The sequence below is a fragment of the Chlorocebus sabaeus genome, chromosome 20 (genome assembly GCF_047675955.1).
Source record: "Chlorocebus sabaeus isolate Y175 chromosome 20, mChlSab1.0.hap1, whole genome shotgun sequence".
Classification (NCBI taxonomy): domain Eukaryota; kingdom Metazoa; phylum Chordata; class Mammalia; order Primates; family Cercopithecidae; genus Chlorocebus; species Chlorocebus sabaeus.
This window is the reverse complement of record NC_132923.1, coordinates 92,968,137-92,991,081: the sequence shown is the minus strand read 5'-3', so window position 1 is coordinate 92,991,081 and position 22,945 is coordinate 92,968,137. Positions and strand designations below refer to the sequence as shown.

The 22,945-nt window shown below is 51.5% G+C and overlaps 1 protein-coding gene across 1 annotated transcript; it reads left to right on the top strand.

Moving 5' to 3' along the window:
* The first annotated feature begins 3 nt into the window (after positions 1–3).
* IPO13 (importin 13) lies at positions 4–21,250 on the top strand. The gene is made up of 20 exons (XM_007979074.3): positions 4–895; positions 2,637–3,373; positions 9,881–10,021; positions 10,129–10,270; positions 10,379–10,545; positions 10,766–10,886; positions 10,970–11,117; positions 11,544–11,725; positions 11,810–11,836; positions 12,031–12,165; positions 12,315–12,458; positions 13,768–13,848; positions 14,393–14,530; positions 14,683–14,779; positions 17,776–17,828; positions 20,076–20,142; positions 20,225–20,283; positions 20,431–20,520; positions 20,812–20,993; positions 21,083–21,250. The coding sequence occupies exons 1-20, from the start codon at positions 812–814 to the stop codon at positions 21,177–21,179; spliced, it is 2,892 nt and encodes a 963-aa protein (XP_007977265.1). The 5' UTR covers positions 4–811; the 3' UTR covers positions 21,180–21,250.
* The last annotated feature ends 1,695 nt before the right edge of the window (positions 21,251–22,945 follow it).

The window sequence follows — 22,945 nt, the reverse complement described above, 5'->3', positions numbered from 1 at the left end:
AATGAGTTTCCGCGCAGTTCCGCTGGGCCGTGCCGGGCGGTGCCGGGCCGTGCCGAGCCAGAACTGGCGAGAGTGGGGGCCTGAGTTGCGGTGCCGGGGACAGGCGCTCGGGGCAGCCCGCACCTTGCCGAGGTCCCTGCCCCGTCCCGGCCGGGCGGGCTTGTCTGTCAGTCACTGGGGCGGAGGCAGCGGCGGTAGCTGGGCTGTAGCGGGGCGGTGAGAACAGCGCGGGCCAGGCCGAACGGAAGGGACCTGCCACAGCCCCTCAACTCCACGGACTCTTCGCCCCAGACTCGCGGAGCTGCATCTCCGCGCTTCGTCGGACGCCTCCGTAACCACGAAGGGCTCTCTCCCCCGTGACCCTCCAGCCCCATGACCTCTTCATAGCACCCGAGAGCTCACCCAGGCGGGGGTGTTGTGGGTACAGGCCAGGCCATCGACCTTGTGACCCCTCAAGAGCCAGGGACTTGGTTTCCCCCGCAGGCCTCCCTCCCCAGTGACTCCCTCCACACAGATTCTGGGGACAGAGCTGTTACCTTCCACTAGGATCCCTCCCTGAGAGCTCCTCATTGACGGCTCCCTCCTCGGAGTCCCTTTCATTGGGTCTCCTAAGAGCACCCCTTTTGGTCTCTGGCAAGCCTCCCACCCCCAAACGAGGTGGGGAGGCCTCGGCAGCCATGCCCGCCCTGGGCTCCCCCTCACCCCACCACTCCCTGGGCACCCAAGCCGGGGTCTAGCAGGGGGCCAGCAGCCAAGGGGCTGGGGCAGGAGACAGATCAGGGCCCACCTCCCTGCCAGGGAGGGAGCAAAGATGGAGCGGCGGGAGGAGCAGCCGGGGGCTGCAGGGGCTGGAGCAGCACCAGCCTTGGACTTCACTGTGGAGAACGTGGAGAAGGTATGAGGGCTCTGGGGTGGGCACTCCAGTGACAGAGCAGAAGTTCTGGGGACTGTCACTAATGGCAGAGCTCAGGCCTGGGCTGGGTGCCCGCTGGTATGGTGCCCCCAGAGCACCTGGCATTTGCTGTCTATCTGGGCAGGCAGTATTGCAGTGCCCTAATGGGCTATTTTTGTCTTTCCTTACAGGCAGGTCCCCTGTGGACAGATACTCTAGGGTCTTGGGATGGTCCCTTCAGGGTGCTGTGACTTAGCCTCCCATCCAGACTGGCTATTTTCCAGCTCCATGGGAACTGCATGAGCAGTGCAGTAGGAAACTGGGAACCCAGGAGACCTGCAGCTCAGTCTCCTGGAATTATCCTGATGCCAAACCATCCTGGACCTGATTTTGTTGAGCCAAGGGCTCAGAAAATGATCTGGAACTAAAACTATCTGGGTTGTTTCGACTCTTTGGAGAAGGGTCCTTCCTTTATTGGATAGAAGCCAGACCAGTCCTGAGCAGGCAGGCCTGGGGCTGTCTCCCTTTGTTTTGTGCTGAGTCCAAGGGTCCTGGCCTAGCTGGGAGCCTTACAGGGCTCCTCCCTACTCACCTGCCCACATAGCTCCCTGCCATGGCCCTCCCAGGCTCCCCCACTGCCCAGCCCATCTTTCTGAACTGCCTCTTTAGTTCTTTTCTGTATCTGCTCCCTACAACCTGAAATGCAGGAATGCATACACCCTGGGATGAATGGGGAGATAGGACTCCCTTACTTGAAAGCAGGGAATGATTGCAGATGCTCACTTGTTATCCTTAACCCTGTTTGCCATAACAAATAATGAGGATGCATCTCTTCTGTCTGCTTTGGCATCCCTGAGGGGCCAAACAAGGGCCAATGGCCATAACTGGCTGTCAGGGGTACGAATAGATCTAAGCCTACTTGGATGGAGCCTGATTAAGGGTCAGGGTCCTGACCACACTCTCCCACCCCTTGGAGCAGGGCAGTGTTGGCATGGTGGCGCACTGTTCCATGTGCTATTGGGAGATAAATCTCACTGTTTTCTTACCTGATAAAGTCCCATTGGAATTGAGACCCTGGGGATTCTGCTAGTGGAGAGCACTAGGCGAGGTGTTTGCCAGGGCTGCAGCTATGGCCAAGGCTTCTCTGGATCAGTTGGTTGGACATGTGCCCTCTGAGGAGTGTTCTCACCCTCCCCTCCAGTATATCTGTGCCCCAGGGCTGCCTGGAAAAAGTCTTAGTCCTGCTCTGATTTCACACTGGCTTTGGTGCCAGCATCTGGAGTGACCTAGTGATGATCCTGGGGGAGCTGAAAGGAGCTGTTGGAGTTGATGGGAGCAGCTGTGCCTGGGAGGGTCAAGTCCCCTCAAACTGTTCCATGCCCTTCTCAGACTTAGCTTCATCCCTGCGAAGCTGTTCCTTCCACCTGGGCTTTGCCCTCAAGTGCCTCCCCTTTGGGGAGATCAGCTTCCTCTTTTTTCGCTTTCCTGTGGAGATTCCCTCTCTGAACCCATAATGTTTTGCTATAAGGAGAAGAGGATATGGTAGAGCATGAACAAGGTTCAGGCTCTCAAGATATCAGCAGGACCCCAGGCCCAGGAAACACTGCAGAGCCCTGAGCTCTCCCTGCTCAGCCCCCCAGTCAGGGAGAGGGAGCACCCTTGCAGGACCAAGTCACGCCTCTGTTCTGGGCTCTGGCAGGATCCAGAGTGGCCAGCACCTGTTCAGTCCTGTGCTGTCCTGCAGGCGCTGCACCAGCTCTACTATGACCCCAACATTGAGAACAAGAACCTGGCTCAGAAGTGGCTGATGCAGGCCCAGGTCTCCCCACAGGCCTGGCACTTCAGCTGGCAGCTACTGCAACCTGACAAGGTACCAGAGATCCAGTACTTTGGGGCCAGTGCTCTTCACATCAAGATCTCTCGCTACTGGAGTGACATCCCCACTGACCAGTATGAAAGCCTAAAGGCACAGCTCTTCACCCAGATCACCCGCTTTGCCAGTGGCTCCAAGATTGTACTGACTCGGCTGTGCGTGGCACTGGCCTCACTGGCTCTCAGCATGATGCCTGACGCTTGGCCATGTGCTGTGGCAGATATGGTACGACTCTTCCAGGCTGAGGACTCACCAGTGGATGGCCAGGGTCGCTGCCTAGCCCTGCTGGAGCTACTGACAGTGCTGCCTGAGGAGTTCCAGACCAGCCGCCTACCCCAGTACCGCAAAGGCCTGGTGCGGACCAGCCTGGCGGTGGAATGTGGGGCTGTCTTCCCGCTGCTGGAGCAACTACTACAGCAGCCCAGCTCACCCAGCTGTGTGCGTCAGAAGGTGCTCAAGTGTTTCTCCAGCTGGGTGCAGCTGGAGGTGCCACTGCAGGACTGTGAGGCGCTCATTCAGGCTGCCTTCGCTGCTCTGCAGGACTCGGAGCTCTTCGACAGCAGTGTGGAGGCCATTGTGAATGCCATCTCACAGCCTGATGCCCAGAGGTGAGCTAGTCCCCACCCGCGCAGAAGACAGCCTCTTTGGCCAGCCACACATCCATCCATCCATCTGTTCAATGAACATTAATTGAATGTGTACTGATACCTGGTCCTATGCTGGAGATACAGCAAGGAACCAAAGAAGACATGGTCCCTGTCCTCATGGTTCAGACAGGGAGGCAGACATTAAACAACTAATTATCAGTTATTCAATTAAAATATTTGACTCTCTTTTCCTTCTCTCAACTAGTCACCAAGTCCTGGCTGTTCTCCTCCTGACCACATTGCAAATCTATTTTTTTTCCCATTTCCATTGCTACCACCTTAGTCCAAGCTGTCATCGTCTCTCTCCCCAGATTACTGTAGAGCTTGTCCTCACTCTTATACCCTTCATTGTCCCAGCAGCCAGAGTGATCTTTTGAAAATGGGGATCTAATCTTTCTGATCAGAAGCCTTCAGTGGCGTCTCAATGCTCTTAGGTTAAAGCTCGGAATCCTTAATGTGACTCATAAAGGTGCTGCACCATATGGCATCACTGGCCTCATCTCATGCTACTCTCCTTGCTCTCTACACTCTCACACAGTTTCTTTAATTCCTTGAATGTCCCATGTTCCTTTCAGCCTCTGGCTCATCACATGTACTTGACATCTTGCCTCAGCTTAAGAATAGGGAAGTCCTCAATGGATTCTTAAGGCTAAGTTTGATCTTCTCTCTTATGTTACCTCAGAGCTCCCAGTATTTTTCCTTCTTAGCCCATAACATGATTTCTCTCACCTCTGTGAGGACAGGGACTCTGTCATTTTACTTTGTCACATTGTGCTTGGCACATGGTAGCATCTGATGTTTTTTGAATGGAGGAAAGTAGGAGTTGCCTGAGTTAGGAGGAGTGGGGATGGAAGGGATTGGGGGAGGAGGGTGGAGTGTTCTAGGCTTTAGGAACCACAGCAGCTGCAAAGACTTGTGGGCAGCATCATGATATATTCAAGGGCCCTAAGGAAGTGAGTGTAGTGAAGTGTTTGTTTGGCAAATGTTCATTGAGCATGTCCTGTTTTGGGCCTTGTGCTGAGCTCTGGGAGCACAGAGACAAATCCTTTAGCTTCAGTCTCTCCGGAGCTCACAGTTTAGTGGACACATGAATGGCAAGTACAATCAACATGATGAATCCTCTGATGGAGAATGCAGGGGCCTTCAAGAACCCAGAGGAGGCTTTCACTGAGTCTGAGGGCTATGAAAGGATTCCCAGAGGAAGTGACAACCCAGCTGTGTAAGAGTTAGCCAGATGGAAGTGATGGATAGGGAGGACGTTCCAGACAGATGGAAGAGCCCAAGCAAGGGAAGAGTGAAAGCCCAGAGGGTCGGGTGATCTGTAAATCATTAGGTGTGATTAGACAGCAGGATTTAAGGGCCAGAGTTATAGGAGACCTGGGCCCAGATCATGCAGGACTTTGGCCAAGTTTAAGATTTTGATCTTCATCCTGAAGATGATATAAAGATATTAAAGGATTTTAAGCAGAGAAAATGGCCTACTGAGACTTTTGGTATGAGCTGGATTAGAAAAAGTGAGTTTGGAGGCCCTGACACTGACATTTCAGAGATGGGGCTTTGGGACCCTTGGCAGAATTGGAAGGGAAAACCATTGAAAGAGATTTCATGGACAGTGGCTAACGACTCAAGCCTTGGCGTTAGTCACATCTAAATTTGAAGCCCAGAATGTTCACTTATTAGATCTGAAATCTTGGATAAACCATTCCTAAGCCTCAGTTTCCTCATCAATAAAATGGGGATGATCATATCAACCCCACAGAGTTGTAAAGGTTTAAATAGGATAATGTGCATAAGTCCTGCCCCTGGTGTTCGGTAAAGAGTATTTTGACTCCTTGAGTAATGGGAGTTCTTTTGTGGTCTCTGCTGGGGTTGGGATGGTCAGCAGCATGCATTTGTACGTTTGGGTTATTCATACGTTACATGTTTTAGAATGGGAACTGTGTGTGTATGTTCTTCGTTTATACTTTATATGATGGTAATGGTAACTGTTAATGGTTAATGGTAACTGTTTGTTTATTTATTTATTTATTTATTTGGAGACAGAGTCTCACTCTCTTGCCCAGGCTGGTGTGCAGTGGCACAATCTCGGCTCACTGCAGCCTCCGCCTCCCAGGTTCAAGCGATTCTCTTGCCTCAGCCTCCAGAGTAGCTGGGATTACAGGCATGCATCACCATACCTGGCTAATTTTTGCATTTTTAGTAGAAATGGGTTTTTGCCATGTTGGCCAGGCTGGTCTTGAACTCCTAACCTCAGGTAATACACCTGCCTCGGCCTCCCAAAGTACTGGGATTACAGGCATGAGCCACCATGCCTGGCCAACTGTTTATTTTTTAAAAGAGAAACATAGTTACTATTAAATGGATTAAGGCCGTTTACTTTTAGAATTGGTCATAAGAAGTAGAACCGGAATCATGCGATAGAAAGTGGGCCTAATTGTTCAGTGGCTAAATTTGAAAAGGAGTTGGTTTCATATATATGTGTGTGTGTGTGTGTGTGTGTATGTATGTGTATATATATGTATATGCACACACACACGCACACATACACACATAGATAATGTGCTTAATGACTGCCTTTTAAAACTTTAAACATTGGGGTTGATTTTAAAAAATAAAAGATTGTTTCGGTATGAGGATTAAATAAGAGAACGTGAAGCTTTTAGCATGGTTTCTATGTACTCCGTAAACAGCAGTTGCCAGTATTTGGTTTCATTATTGTGTTGGCAGTTATTATGATACCTATTCCCCGGCTTCCCAGGCTTTCCAGCTTAAGGTGGATACCTAGTCCCAGATCAAGGCCTCTCTTGGCAGCCTGAAGCTCAAGTGCTGGGTGGGCTCCGACAGTTGGTGACTAAGGGAAACAGATCAGGGCAAGTGTGTGGGTGATGTGAGGTGTCCTTGGATACACCCAAGTTTACCCGCCCAGCCAGTCTCAAGGGCTTTGGCAGGTAATTGATGCCCCTTCTCCTCTGAACGAATGAGCGAGCAAGGAGCCAGTGAGGTAACCCACAGCCTCCTTGGCGCCCATTGGCTGCAGCCCCTTGGTTGCTTAGCAACTCTCCCCATTTTCTCAGCTCTGCTCCTGAAGTGAAGCTCTAATTGCAGGTCTGGGCTGAGCTCCGTGTGAGCAGCAGCAGAGGAGTCCCAGCAGCCCTGCCTCGGCTACTTGAACTGACCGATTGGAGCCAGGCCTCTTGAACCCAGCCTCAGCTGTGGTCGTAAAGACATCCTCCCTGTCTCCTTCCCCCAAACCTAGAAACCTCTGGGACCTCAGACTTATTCTTCTGTCCACTCACAGGTCGCAGACACAGGTGCTCAGGTGGTAGGAAATCTATGCAAGAACTTCTTCCCATGGGTGAGCTGCATCCAACCCAGAATCAGAGCCTGGTCCTTGCTCTACCCAGTCTAGTTTCCCAGCTTTGGCTTGTGAAAGTCACCTTCAGTGGCTTTGACTCCTGGGTCATCCAGGCACGCCTTCCTCAGGTGTCCTGACATTGGCCCTCCCCTTAGCTAAGCTTGCACTCAAGTCACCCTTTTCTTGCTCCTCCACAGCTGCTGCTGCTTCCTGGCTCTCTCCTTTGAAATGTATTTTTTTTCCAGAAATATGTTTTTAATGTTGGAAAAGCTTTTCCTTGGGAGTTAGGGAGGGAGGGAAAGTGAATTAGGCAGGCTGTTGGGGGCTCCCATCAGTTAGGACTGGAGATATGGGCTGAGATGCACATAGATCCTTTGGGGAAATCCTGGTTGGGCCCTGAAAGAAAAGCAGACCTGTAGCAGTTTAAGGGGAAGTTTCAACCTGGATTCTGCTTCTAAGCTGTATGACCTTGAGTGATATGATACTCTGAGCCCTTTGAGGCTGTATTATCCTTGATTTGTTCTATTATGAGGCTCAGATGAGACACATTAAGAACCTCACTGAGTATCTGCCATCTGCATAAACTTTGGCAGGTGGAGGAAGGAGCCTTAGAAAACAGTGGAGATGCTATGGGGATAGAGCGCTACCTCCTGCACCCATCTCAGTTGCTGAGGAGCTTGTGGGTCATAGCCTTGGCCCTGCCCCTTGTCTTTGTGCCAGAGTCTGGCCTGAAAATGCCCATTGTCTGGTGGTGCAGCCCGTGTCAGGGTCAGGAGACTGAAGCTATCCCAGCCGTCTCCAGGCAGCACCCCCTGGGGCTGTCTCTGGGCTGGGGATATCCTGGCATGGATGACTTTTCCTACCAGAATGGGGATGTGGAGAAGGAGGCCGATGTCCCTGGGCTGGTTGCCTCTTTTTGTCATTCTCATCCTCCCACCAAGGATATGAGGCTACTGCCTAGCAACCTGCTTGGGGCAAGTCCAGATAGAACTCCTTCTGGGATCCTCAGTCCCCCACTCCCTAAAATAGATTGCTATGGTGACATTATGATTGACAACAGAGGGGTCCCAAGCACCTGATCCCTACTGTTAGAGCGTGGCTTCCTCTGCTTAGTCTCATCTCCACAGACCAAGGTGCTGAAGAGGGATCCAGTGGGCTGAGCCAGGCTTCTCTCAGTCCCCTTTGTATACTGGCCTATCTATCCTTCTCCTTTAGAGATCGTTGTGTTTCAGGGCTCTGATCTGGACCCTCTTATTTTTTTTTCTCATTCAACACATTCTCCCTGGGCAATTTTCATCTACTCCCGTAGCTTCAATTACCAGCTGTTAGCTGATGACTCTCAAATCTATGGCTTTTGTTCTAACCTCTATGCTGGGTTTCAGGGTTTTATATCCAACTCTTTCTAGATGCTTCTACCTGCATAACCTATCAGGTGTCTGTGAATCAACTTATCTAAGACTGAGCTTATCACCTTCCACCTCCCATTAAAGGTGTTGCTATTCCCCATTCCTCACCCCACAGGTCTCAGTAAATAGCTCCACCATCTATTTAGTTGTTTAGCCAGTGACCTGAGAGTTGCCTTTATTCTTCGCCTTCCTCATATCCAGTCAGTCGTCAAATCCTGTCTGTTTGGCCTCTTAGCTCTCTCTGAGTTCATTATCTACTTCTCTCCCTCCCTGCTGCCACCAGACTCCTCAAGAGTTGGGATTTGGTGGTAGAGAGTAGAGTGGATGGCAGGGATTGATGCTCTCATGAGCTGTTGCTGCCTTCCAAAACCTTTTTTTTTTTTTTTTTTTTTAATCAGGGCTTCTGAGCCTGTGTTTACTCTTCTGTCTCCCACTCTTGTTCAATCACCCCTGTCAGACTGTATTAGTTTCCTAGGGCTACCATAACAAAGAATTTCTTTAAAACCAAACAGAAATTCATTGTCTCACAATTGTGGAGGCTAGAAGTCTGAAATCAAGGTGTTGGCAAGGCTGAGCTCCTTCTGAAACCTGTAGGAGACTCCGTCCTTGCCTCTTGCTAGCTCTGTGGTTTGCTGGCAGTCTTCAGTGTTCTCTGGCTTCCAGCTGCATCACTCCACTCTCTACTTTAGTCCTCATGTGGCATTCTCCCTGTATGTCTCTGTCTTCACATGGATGTCTTCTTATAAGAACACCAGTCATATTGGAGTTTAGGTCCATCCTACTCCAGTATAACCTCATCTGCAATTATCTTATTTCCAAATAAGGCCACATTTTGAGGTACTGGGGATTAGGATTTATCAAAAAACGTATCTTTTTTGTGGGGACATAATTTGACCCATGAGAGTCTGCCCTCTGGCGCCCCAAACTTCATGTTATCACCACATGCAAAATATATTCACTTCATCTCAACCTCCCCAGAAGTTGTAACCTAGCTGGACGTGGTGGCTCACACCTGTAATCCCAGCTACTCCAGAGGCTGAGCAGGAGACCGAGTCTCTTGAGCTCAGGAGTTCGAGACCAGCCTGGGTAACATAGCAAAACCCCATCTCAAAAAACAAAATCTTCACCCATTCTAGAATCAGCTCACAGTCCACCTGGAGAACACAATTCAACCCGTAATACCGACCTTCTCATACTTCCCTCTCAGAGTTCTGGGGGCTCTGACCTAAGGTTCTTCCCAACATAGGGAACATCAAATCTGCCATGTAGACCCTGACCCTTGTTTTGCTTAGGATTTAATAAGGGGAGGGGAGCTTTGAAGGAAAACAAGGAGATTATGCCTTTCTCTTTTTTTTTTTTTTTTTTGAGACAGAGTCTCGCTCTGTCGCCCAGGCTGGAGTGCCGTGGCGCAATCTCGGCTCACTGCAAGCTCCGCCTCCCGGGTTCACGCCATTCTCCTGCCTCAGCCTCCCGAGTAGCTGGGACTACAGGCGCCCGCCACCGCGCCCGGCTAATTTTTTCTATTTTTAGTAGAGACGGGGTTTCACCATGGTCTCGATCTCCTGACCTTGTGATCTGCCCGCCTCGGCCTCCCAAAGTGCTGGGATTACAGGCGTGAGCCACCGCGCCCGGCTGATGCCTTTCTCTTAAAGCCAGTGTGGGGGTGAGCAGAGAGCTCTGATGGATTTTCTTACCTCATGCCTCTAGGTACGTGAACACGCTCCTGAAGCTCATCCCGCTGGTGCTGGGTCTGCAGGAACAACTGCGGCAGGCAGTGCAGAACGGGGACATGGAGACCTCCCATGGCATCTGTCGCATTGCTGTGGCCCTGGGCGAGAACCACTCCCGGTAAGGGGTGGAGCAGCTGGGGGTGGGATAGTAGGGCCCTCTAAGAGGTGGGGTTATGGAAGTCCCTGGAGAGGTAGAATGACCTGACTGTGTCTCCTCCTCCCCAGGGCCTTGCTGGACCAAGTAGAGCACTGGCAGAGTTTCCTGGCACTTGTCAACATGATTATGTTCTGCACAGGCATCCCTGGCCACTATCCTGTCAATGAGACCACCAGCTCCCTAACCCTCACCTTCTGGTACACGCTGCAGGTGTGTCTGTGTGACCTCCAGTAGGACTGGGCTGTGGTGGAAGAAGGTGGATCATGGGCTTCTATGGCTGCTGGTGAGGTGGCTAATTGTCTTCCCTGGCTCTCTCAGGATGATATTCTATCCTTTGAGGCAGAGAAGCAGGCTGTATACCAGCAGGTGTACCGGCCAGTCTACTTCCAGCTGGTGGATGTGCTTCTGCACAAGGCCCAGTTCCCTTCTGATGAGGAATATGGATTCTGGTCCTCAGACGAGAAGGAGCAGTTCCGAATTTACAGGTGATGGTAGCAGGCCAGCTCCTCTAAAATGGAGTCCAGAAATAATGAAGGCAATGAGGGAAGGGGCCCAAGGCCAGGCTTTCTGAATTTTGGGGCTCCTTTCTCTGTTTTCTAAGCATTGTTGCAGAGTTGTGGGGGTACTGGGGTAGGCTCCTGGGCTTGGGGGCAGGATCCAGGGTCAGGATCCAGGCAGTATAAAAGGCCTTCATCTGCTTCTCAGGGTGGACATCTCAGACACGCTCATGTATGTCTATGAGATGTTGGGGGCCGAGCTGCTCAGCAACCTCTATGACAAACTGGGTCGTTTGCTCACCAGCTCAGAGGAGCCCTACTCCTGGCAGGTACCTCCCAAGCCTGATTCCCTCAGCCCTCCCAGACCTGTCACACCCTCCTCATCCAAGCCAGTGGCACCCTCTTTCCCCAGCACACAGAGGCCCTCCTCTACGGCTTCCAATCCATCGCAGAGACCATTGACGTCAACTATTCTGATGTGGTGCCTGGGCTCATTGGCCTCATCCCACGGATCAGCATCAGCAACGTGCAGCTGGCAGACACTGTCATGTTCACCATTGGTGAGACCTGGCACACACCCATGACCATATTCCCAGAGCCACAGCACCCCACTCCGGCCACAGCCAGCATGCTGGATTCTATCCAGAATGGGAGAGCCATGTGCCTACACACAATCAGTGTTGTAACAAACTGACTGTCCTGGCAGGTCTAGGGGGTCCATCTGATGGCACACTGAGCTGAATTCAGTGAGGCTAGTTTACTGTCAGTGAAACAGCAGTACTGGGCTTCTGTTGAGTAACCTCTCCCTGCTTCTCAGCTGTAAGGCTCATGTTTGAGCATGCACATGCATAGGTCCTCTGAATGGAGCAGTGCTCTGTGCTAGGGCTGCAACTTGACCCTGCCAGGAACTCTGCTTGCCTCAGAGACATGGTACAAAGCCAGTCTGGCCTGCCTCAAAGATCCTTCTGTCTCCCTCCTTCCTCCAGGAGCTCTGTCTGAATGGCTGGCTGACCACCCCGTCATGATCAACAGTGTTCTGCCCCTGGTACTGCATGCCCTAGGCAATCCTGAGCTCTCTGTCTCTTCTGTGTCTACCCTCAAGAAGATCTGCCGAGAGTGCAAGTATGACCTGCCTCCCTATGCTGCCAACATTGTGGCCGTGTCCCAGGTATGCAGGGGCCCTGGATGGTACTGAGCTTCAGAGCACACTCTGCACTGTGCTGATACTACATTCCTTCTTTCTCCCCCGCAGGATGTGCTGATGAAACAGATCCACAAGGTGCGGCTCAGAAGTTTCTAGGGGTCTCCTTGGGGGTCTTGTGGGAATCTCTTATCCCTGAAATCCTGTTTTTTGGCCTTCCCCTTCCTCTTACCCCTTATTCTCTGTGTTTTTCTTCTCCCAAGAGGCCCGTTTTCCTTCTTACCCCACAACTAGATGTGGCCAGGACTGACCATCCATGTTCTGCCCCACAGACAAGCCAGTGCATGTGGCTGATGCAGGCGCTGGGCTTCCTGCTGTCAGCTCTTCAAGTGGAGGAGATTCTTAAGAACCTGCACTCGCTTATCTCACCCTATATCCAGCAACTGGAGAAGCTGGCAGAGGAGATAGTGAGTGAGCTCTGGGGGCCGGGAGCAGTACTGGTATGCTGTGGCTGATAAGGGGTGAGGTTGGAGCTGGCCCTTAGAGCTGGGGCTCAGTGATCTGGGGACCAAACTGGGGCTAGGAGATCTGGAGCTTGGTTTGCTTCTCCCTGCAGCCTAATCCCTCCAACAAGCTGGCCATTGTTCACATCTTGGGGCTTCTCTCCAACCTCTTCACCACATTGGACATCAGTCATCATGAGGATGATCACGAAGGCCCTGAGCTTCGGAAGCTGCCAGTGCCACAGGGACCCAACCCCGTGGGTGACATTGTCTTTGCCATCCCCCCACCCCCACCTGTGGGAATGTCATTGTCACTCTTCAATTCTGTGGGTAATGTTGTCATTGTTCTCCCTGCCCCGTGGGGGTGATATATTTGGTCCTCTGACTCCATGAATGACCTATAATTGCCTCACTCTGTAGGTAGCAACTCTGTATGTGATGTTGTCCTTGTCCCCAGCCCAATGAGGTTGATGTCATTGAGATTCCTCAGCCTCATGAGGGACATTGACGTTATATCCTTCAGCCCTTAAGTGATGTTATTATGGGCCCCTGTTCAACCTCCAGCTCTGTAGGGCCTTCTACTTCAACATTTACTGTCCCCTGTGAGCACTAAGGATGCTCATTACATCCTCCACATGTAGTAGTTCTGGCCTTCAAGTTGCTCCCAGTGCAGAGGAAATTCAAGTTGCTCAGATTGTCACAAAGCAATGTGATAAGTCTTGTGATAAGCTTGGGCACAGGTTTTGGGGTGACCACTTACAAGCTGCTTGATCTGAGGCAAGCCTCAGCTTCCCATTAAAAACTGAGAACATTGAAATGTCTGGCTTACTCAATTCATAGAACTGTGCTGGATAGTAGATGTGGTCTTAAGTGAAGGTAGTTTGCATATTGTGAAGTTCTTTACAAAGACTGCTTTGGTTGCTGTTCCCAGAACTCCCTCCAGGATTTCTCCAGGAGAAAAGGAAGCCATGGGCATCGTGGCCTCTTTGCTTAACTCCCCAACCCAGTTTCAGTTAGCCTCTTGGCTTTAGACCATACCTGGGCCACTGTCATCCCACAGAGCTGCTTCTTTACTTGGTAGTCATCATCCTGCCTTTCCTCACCTGCCAGGACCTCAGTCTGCTCTCTACTCCTCTGTAAGCTGGGAGAGCAGCTTAAGCCTGCATCTGTGCATTCCTTGGGGCTCCCTACCTCAAGCCTATTTGGAGATAGCATCTGCACTTCAGAGGCTAGTCCATAGCCTTGGTTTTACAGAGCAGAGATAGGGGGTGTTTTTTTTTTAAGTTTACAAAGTTTTTGTAACCTTATGAAGCACTTGTGATATCTCTGCTTTGCAGTTTGAGGCTTCCTTTGAGATGATCCCTAGAATTCAGGATATCCTCCTTTTTCATTCATGAGAGAGTTCAGCAAACCACTTCTTCCCCAGGGGACCCATGCACTGGGTCTTCAGTGTGCATTCTGGGGTAATAGGTTTGAACTGCTCCCCTCCTCCCTGCTACCAAGTCCTTCTCAAGTGGGTCACAGTGATTGATAGCAGAAGCACTTCACTTCTTCCTGTGTCTTCAGGTGGTGGTGGTGCTGCAGCAGGTCTTCCAGCTTATCCAGAAGGTGCTGAGCAAATGGTTGAATGATGCCCAGGTTGTGGAGGTGAGCCCTGACCCTTGTCCTCTGCTCCCACAGTGACTGCTCAGAGGTGTAGCAGGGTAAGATGTTACTGCCACACTTCAGCTTACAATGGTTTGGAGAAACAAGGGAGGTGAATCCTGCCCCATAGAGATAAGGAATCTTTTGGGAAGACATTTAGAACTCCCCAGTATCATGAGAAGTGCTTAACGCAAGAACTGTAATATTAGGGTCGAGTGACAGTCAGGTATCTGTTTTAGCACCAGAGACCTGCCTTTGGTTCCTTTTCAATTCAGGGTTTTGTTGCTGTTGCTGCTCCCTGAGAGGAAATGGTAGAGATGTAAGTAGCAGGAGTTAAGTTCTACAGTTACATCCTTTGCCCCTCAGTGAAGGGCCTTTGCCCCTGCTTTTCAGGGTAAGGGTCAGACTTGCTTACGTTCTTTTGTTTGCAGGGCCAGGCAAAGCTTATAGGTAAGGGCCCGATTTTAGGCCCCCTCTGTGCAGGGCTTCAGCGCTGTTCCAGCCAGTCATGACCTGCTGACCAGGGCTCCTTTGCTTTCTTCCCAAGGCGGTGTGCGCTATCTTTGAGAAGTCTGTTAAGACGCTGCTGGATGACTTTGCCCCCATGGTGCCACAGCTGTGTGAGATGCTGGGTCGGATGTACAGCACCATCCCCCAGGCCTCTGCTCTTGACCTCACTCGACAGGTGGGCCTTCTGGTTGGGGCAGAGCTCCTGACCCTGGGTGGGGGTGGGTCAGATGGCTGCTGTGGCTGGGGTCCCCACTTGCATTCCAGGGATATTGCTCTATCCTGGTGAGACTGGGTCTCAGCTGACCAGCATTCCCTGCTTTCTTGTAGCTGGTCCACATCTTTGCTCATGAGCCTGCCCACTTTCCCCCAATTGAGGCCCTCTTCCTGCTCGTCACCTCCGTCACACTCACTCTCTTCCAGCAAGGTAGGTCCTGACCAGGGTCTCTGCTGCTGCTGCCACTGCCACTGCCTCTGCTTCCCCAAATGGGGAGCCAAAGCTGCCCACTCTGTTCTTCTCTGTCCCCTGAGTCACACGTGGGACTTGATGGGAAACCTGTGAGATCAAGCACAGCACCTTACAAATAGTTGAAACCTTAGGTTGAAGTGGATAAGAGGGTGAATGATGTCTTCTGCTGGCCTGCTGGGCTCAGGGCCAGTCTGGATATGGAAGAAGGAGGTGGGGGTGGGAGGTGGGCAGAGGCTCTGAGGGACTTGGGGCACTAGGCTGGCTCCTTTACTTTGGGATATAACGAAAAGTGGAAAGAGCACGGGCTTTTGAAGTCAACTAGACCTAGATTCTAAGTTCATCACCACCAACTAGTTGTGTGTCCTTGGGCAAGTCACTTACCTTTGCTGGGCCTTCATTTCCATATCTGTGAAACGGAGATACCATATACTTGAAATGATTGTTTACAGGTGTTAAAGTCACATCTTCTGGGCCCCTGGCTCGGGGGCTTTTGCACAGTGAAGTACTCAGAGACTGCTGGTTCCTTTCCCCGCATCAAGGCTTAGTCCTTTCTAGGCCTGAAGTCGAGTACCTTTGGCTGTGGTCCTAGCCCTCCATTCACTGTGGCCCTTTGCCTGAGAGAGTTGGGAGCAGGGGCTTCATTCAGGCTTCTCGTGTTGTCTAATCCAGGCTTCCAATTTGGAGAAACAAAAACAAAAAAAAACAACACTGCTCAGCTAGCCTCATGAGCCTTGCCTGGATTCGTGGTCACGGGTTTGAGGCTCCCCAGGGGTCTTGGTTGGTGCCCAGAGTTCTTGCAGCTCATATCCTCAGTGCTTGGTCTCATGATCCTGGCCTCTGTTTCTGTGGGCCATGGAGTAGGTCCAAACTGGGGAGAAAACTGAACCAGAAACCTGGTGTGGTCATCCTCAACTCCACCTCTCCCACTCCCTGCACCCAATCTGGGACAAGCCCCATTGATCCTGGCTCCTGATTCTCTCTCGGTCGGTCCACTTCTACCCACCTCTGTGGCCACTGCCTCAGTTTAGGGTCTCACCTGGATTATCAGCAACCTTCTAGTGGGTTTTCTTGACATCTCCCCTTCTCTCCAATCTGTTCTGCACACTGCAGCTATAATCTTCATGAAAACACAAATCTGAGCATTTGTCTTCCCAGTCTTAAAACCCTTTCATTGTTCCCATTGCCCTCAGCTTATTGTTCCATTCCCACCCACATGACAAGGCTCTGTCATGCCTCTCCTGCCGATGTCCTCATGAATCCAACATTCCAGCCACACTGCCTCTTCCTTACCATGTCCCATTTGATCCCTGTGCCTTGCTCCTCTGACTGGAATGTCCTATGCCCTTTACTGGGTGAACTCTCACTCCTTCATGCCTTACAAAGGAGGAAGACTGCCTCACTTCTCAAAGTAATTTCTCTGAGGCAGAATTGGGTGCTTCTAACTGTACTGAAACTGCATCCCATACACACTGCTGAAACAGCACCGATCACACACAATAATCAGCTTTCATGTCTGTCTCTCTTACTAGACTAAGCCCCTCAAGGGTAAGGTTGAGTTTCTTCTCTCTGCATCCCCAGTGCCCAGAATGAGGCCAGAATACAGCAGGCCACAGATGCTGTTAAGTAAAGGAGAGGGAGGGCTCCCTGCCCTTGGAACCTTCTCACTGTCTGGCCCACCTCTAACAGGGTGGCTGCTGAATATCAAACCTGCAGGGTGCACATTGGGCCTCACTTTCTAGGACTTAAATAACTCAGAGTTCAGATACCAAAGGAACAGGCTTTATTTACTGGTGACTCTTCATAGCCTAGAGAAGGAAGCAGGGCAGAGATTATCTGCTTTACAGATGGGGAAACTGAGCATTTGTGGCTTGCGCAAGATCACACAGCTACTTAGTGGTGTCTTAGGCAGATGGTTTTGCACCACATCCTCCTCAGAGTGGAGAAGCCTGGGTAGGAGCTCCAGGTGCATGCCATATTCTTGCCTCAGGAATCATCAGAACTGGAGGCAGAAGTGTCCAACATCATATTTGTTGGGCTTGTTGGTTGTCTCGCTGGACAGGATGGCTCCCATACCTGTTATGCCATCCCAATCTTAGCCATTCCTTCCTCGGGCTCTGCCTTCCCACTGGACCATGGGATGACACGTTGACTGCTTTCCCTATTTCTTGGCATGTCCAGATAATGGGAACTAGTCCTCAGCCCTGAGCTTGGCTCTCTGCTGAGTCTGTGTCCATGTGGAGGAGCTTTGCTGGGGTGGGGCTCTTGTTTTTGGCCTTATGATGCTGTTTCCTCCTCTGGTTCCCTGCCAGTGACTTGCCAGGCCATCTCCAGAGCATGCTGGGCACTGCCATACCTAAGCAAGAGTCCTCTATTTAAGTGGACCAAATAGATTATTTTCCTTTGCCAGATCAAGAGCCCTAAGGCCATTGGAGTGAGGTGGCACTTACTCAGGCTCTGATGCCCTGGCCTTTCTAGGGCCCTCAGATAAACCACAAAAAAGAGATACCAAGGACTGACCCACCCCCACCCCCACCTGCCATCCCGGCTCTCCTCTTCAATAACTGGCTGCTGGGAGGTATGTGCTAGGAGCAGTGTAGGGCTACCCCAACCTGCCAGAGGCCACAGTAAGTGTGGTGGCCATTTCTTCAGCTATGTGGAGTCCAGAATTGCTCAAGTACCAAGGGAACATGAGGGGATGGCCCGAGGAGGAGTGCGGAGTAGGCGGAAGGCCCCTTGGAGGGAGCTGGGGCAGGCCCGTCCTTCACTTTGCCGTCTCTTTCTGTTGGGCTTCTCCCAGTTCATGGTTTTTGTATGTTTTGTTTCTTTATCTTGCTTCCTGCTGCTCATGTGCCCCCACGCTGTCTCCCTGCAGGCTCTCAGTCCCACATAACTATATGAGGTTGAGTTGCTGTTTGTATAATTTTTTCTTAAGTTCCATCTTTATTATATTTTAGGGCCCAGGGATCATCCTGATATTGTTGATTCATTTATGCAACTCCTGGCACAGGTGTGTTTTAGTTTTATTCATTCACGTTCTGTTCTCTCTCTTTCTCTTTCTCTTATGTTGAAATTCAATTTAAGCCTATTTTTAGCTTTCTGTTGACAAATTTTTTTTTCTGTTCAGTTGAATAGAGTTTCTTCATCTGTTTCCGTGGAAGTTGACAACCCAACATCCTCCTTTAGTGCCCCTATGCCTCAACTAGCTCAGTCTTCTACAAAGACCAGGGAGAGGCTGATCCCAAAGGGAGGGAGCTGGGCTGGCCTCGGGTGGGGAATGGGAAAGGGAGGGGGTGGTGACTGCGCCCATCAGCTTCTTGTTGCCCAAGAAGTTCACAGGTAGGGCTGGAGTTGAAGGGCCTGGGGTTCACTGTCCCCGTGCTCCTGCCGGGAACTGCCTGCCTCAGTGCCCCCAGCCTGCTCCTGAGAGGTAGGCTGGGAGCAGCTCCAAAGCGAGGGGCTGAAGAGGAATGTGCACGGTGGAGCCCAGAGTTGGGCTGTTGGAGAGGTTGAGCTGCTGCTGAGAGGTGGAGTGCAGGCTCCACGTTAGGATGTGTTTGCGTTTTGTATGTGTTTCAGCGTGTGAGACCTTATTTTGTATGTTTTGAGTTTGGTTTGGGAAGGGAACAGAAATCACCTGTAAGTAGTATGTGTATTGTGTTGGGTGCTGGGATGAATGTGTGCCTTGATGTGTGCTGTATGTTGATGTGTTGTGTGTTTTGTGTTGTTTGTTGATGTGTTAGGCCTTGATGGATTTAGAGCGTGGACATGTGTTGGAGGTGTGTGTGTGTTGGGTTGTGGGAGTGTGTATTATGGAGGATAGGAGTGTATGTTGAGTCATTGGTATGTCTGTATCAGAGTATGGTTTGGAGATGCATGTTGGGCTGTGGGGGCATGGAGTTAGTGATGGGGGCTTCTGTGTGTTAGGGGTTCCTAGCATGCAGACCCCCTGACCTGTGAGTTGGGGTAAATGGAGTGTTTCTTTGCTTAATCATTCCACAGATACTTATTGAGTGTGTGATACATGCTCTACTTTGCTAGGTACTGAGGATATAATAGTGAGCAAAAGCAGGCACAGTTCTTGCTCTCCTGGAACTTACAAGTCTAGTTTCTGGGGGAGGGGGAGGTTGGGAGGAGGGAAGAACAGGGAGTGTTCTGGGCCTGGATGGATATGTGTATGGGTGTTTTCAAGGGTGTATCTTTGATGGGGAGGGTGTCTGAATGTGTGTTTGTGGATGGGTATGTTGGGAGAGTGCGCAGAGGGACTGTGGCAAGGCTGAGGGTGTAGGTGTGTGGACATGGTTTGGGGATGTGCAGGTGTGATGTGTGACTGTGTAATGAGGGTGTGTTCCAGATGGGGAGAGCGTGTGTATGCTAGGGGTGTGACAGAGGTATGTAAGGAGGGCATTTCAAGTGATGGTGCATGTGGGGGTGTTTGCACATGAGTAAACATGGGGTAGAGGGGATGTGAGGGGCTGGAGGGTAGAGGTCTACGTGGTATGCACTGGGGGCATTGCTGGGGAGCAGCAGTGTTTGAGGATGGCTGGAGCTGTGCAGAGCATCTCCTGTGACCTGAGGATGTGCCAGTCATGTCCTGGTACCACTCGGGGCAGGCCATCTGTCCCCTTCACTTCATCTCTTCCCCCTCACCCACAGCAGCACTGACTCCTTGGTGGGTGTATGGCCGAAGAGGGCCTGGACACAGGGTACCCTGGGTGAAAGATGGGGCCGAGGCTCCAAGGCTCCTGCTGTACTTTTCCTCTTCTTGAGCAGGAGCTAGAGGGTGCCTCAGGAATACAGGAGGGTCATGGGAGGAGGGCTGTTGGGCTGAGGGCTCCCTGTCTGGCTGCCATCTCTTCTTCCTGCTGCCCTGTTCACAAACCAGGGGTGCTTAACTCCCTCTGTGAATCAACATGAAGTCACTGCTGGCAACCTAGAGCCTGCGAGACATCTGGCCCTGATGGAGGGAAGAGGGAAAGGTGTCTGGAACCCAAACTTTCTGCATTATCCCCACCCCCAACCTCTCTCACATACACCCGTGCATTCATGTACACATACACGTACATAGCATCCCTTGAGCTGTCCTCACCTGACCTACTGAACTCTGAGGTGGTCCGGGTCCCCCAGAGTGGCTGGGTAGCTGGTTTTGGCAGCCTCTACCTGTGAGGTGTGAAGTTGGGGGCTAGGGTGGCAGGTGAGTGGGGGGATGGTCCTTGGAGCTGGCTGGGGCTGGGCTTACCAGCTCCACCTCCTGCAGGCTCTGAAGCGGAAGCCAGATTTGTTCCTGTGTGAACGATTGGATGTCAAAGCTGTGTTCCAGTGTGGTAAGTGGGGCGAGATGGACGGGTGGGCCTGGGGCTCCCCTAGGAGGATCCTTAAACTGATCTGCCTCTGCCTGTCCCACAGCTGTGCTGGCCCTCAAGTTCCCTGAGGCACCTACTGTCAAGGCCTCCTGTGGCTTCTTTGTGAGTCCCATGCTAAACCCTGACCCACTGCCACCCCAATGCCCTGCCCTGCCCAGGACTCCAGACAGTAGGGCTGGGGTGTACAGGTCTTGTCCTCAGGGAGAGCTGGGAAGGAGCTGGGCTGATGGGCCTCTCCATCCTCTGCAGACAGAGCTGCTGCCTCGGTGTGGGGAAGTAGAGTCTGTGGGAAAGGTGGTACAGGAAGACGGTCGTATGCTGCTCATAGCAGTGCTGGAGGTGAGATGGAGCAAAGGGGGGTTTGATGGGAGTGAGGGCCGCACACTGCTGAGGCAGCTGGCCTTCTGGGAGGCTTGAGCCTTTGGTTCCCTAAGCTCTCAGATTCTGTTTCTTTTTCAATTAAATGGCTGAAAGTTGTTAGGATTGCTGTGGGGATCAACTGGCTCTCAAAAAGCAGCGCTCACCGTGATGTGGTTTGGCTTAGGAACTGTCCAGAGGGCCTGGGGCAGTTAGGCATTCTTGCTGCAGAAGGGGCAACACCCTGGTGTGCTGAGAACCCCTCTCCCTCAGGCCATTGGGGGCCAGGCCTCCCGCAGCCTCATGGACTGCTTTGCCGACATCCTGTTCGCCCTGAACAAGCACTGCTTCAGCCTCCTGAGCATGTGGATCAAGGAGGCCCTGCAGCCACCTGGTTTTCCCTCTGCCCGCCTCAGCCCTGAACAGAAGGATACCTTCAGCCAGCAGATCCTTCGGTGAGCAGAGCTGGGGTGGGCCTGGGCTCAGGCAGAGAGGGGGCAGTAGTGGTGGCTGGTGCTAACCTGCTCTCCCTTTTCTCCTTCAGCGAGCGAGTGAACAAGAGGCGGGTGAAGGAGATGGTGAAGGAGTTCACACTGCTGTGCCGGGGTCTCCATGGCACAGATTACACAGCTGACTACTGAGGGGTGCCCCCATCCCATCCACCCCTTCTCTTCACCCTTCCCTATCCCCAAAGAGTAAACCTGGACCCTCACTGCTGTCTCTGCCTCCTTTCTGCTGCCACAGCCACCTAACTGAAAGCCTGGGTCCAGAAGGCCTGGGGAAAGGATGGGAGGATGCTTGGACCCAGGCCTGAGAGGGAATAGTAGGAACACCCTCTAGCTCCCAGGTTGGAAGAGATATTGCTGTAGCCAAGACACCTAGGCTGGAGCCCTTCAGAATACTGCCATTGCCCTTGGGGTGGGGTGGTTGCACTAGTGTCATCAACCCTGCCATCCCCATTAAATTAGTCCCAACATGCATGTATGCATACATTTATTTAATCAACAGCGCTGATTACTAGGCCCCTAGCTCTGTCCTGCATTGTTCTGCCCTGAACAAAGGTTAATCTAGTCCATAGCTACCATGCCAACCTGGGAGAATGGTGAGGAAGTGAGAGAAGGCTTCATGGAGAAAGCTTTTGACAGGAACAGCAGGCTTCCTAGGTACAGGACTTGAGGCTTTCGGCTGCAAGTGGGGTAGGGCTGGGTCCATTTGGTAGGGAAGAAATGGAGTGGGGTTTTGACTTCCAGGAGGGGTTTCTGGTGTGGAGTTATACAGCATCGAACTTGCATATGGTTGAGGAGGGCTATAGAAAGGGACTGCGTGTGTGTGGGAAGGGGGGGTGGGTGGGTGACAGGGAGGTGAGGGAGAGAAGATCTCTCAGCCGCAGAGGAGAAAAGAGGAAAGTAGGACCTAGTGTCCATATGTTCACTGCTCCCCGCTTACACAGGACCTCCAGCACAGGATGGTCAGGGATCAGTCAGCACCGGGGACAGCTCCTGACCTGTTCTTGCTTTTTTCCCTTAGCAGTGTGGCCTCCCTTTCTGTCTCCTCAGGTATAGTTTCACCTAGGCTGCCTCTCAGGTACCCCAGGCTTCTCCTCAGTAAGATCTGAAGAGCAGGACTGAGTTCTCCCCACTTTTATCCTTGAGCTTTCAATCTCCTTGTGGGTAATGGGGAATTTGTTACTCCCACATTCCTCCTACCCCTTCCCTGTTCAGTAGATCTGGGTTTGATGCTGATTGTGCCACTGAATTAGTGTCTTATTACACAGGCAGTCTCTTTGAATCTCAGTTTCCTTGTCTGACAGAGGTACGTAAAGAGGGCATTTCAAGTGATGGTGCATGTGAGAGTGTTTGCACATGAGTAAACATGGGGGGTAGAGGGGATGTGAGGAGCTGGAGGGTAGAGGTCTATGGGGTATGCCCTGGGGGTATTGATGGGAAGCAGCGTGTTTGAGGATGGCTGGGGCTGTGCAAAGCATCTCCTGTGACCTGAGGATGTGCCAGTCATGTCCTTGGTACCATTTGGGATATTTCTTACTCCAAAGACTGTAAATTCTAAAAATGAAGTGCCTAATGTACAGTAAGTGCTCAGTATTTGGCTGATTAAATAGCAAATGCTTTCACTGCATGCGATATCCAAAGAACTACTTTGTAAAGTTTTATAGATAAATTAATTTGACCCTCACAACAATCTTATTAAGAGGTACTATTGTCACAACTCCCCATTCTTCAGATAAGGAAATGGGCATAGAGACATTCCTAAGATAATCAGTAGCAAGTGACCAAGCACAATATTCAAACCCGAGCCGGTCGGCACCAAGTTTAAAGTTATGCAGTGTAGCAGGACACGGTGGCTCAAGTCTGTAATCTCAGCATTTTGGGAGGCTGAGGTGAGTGGATTG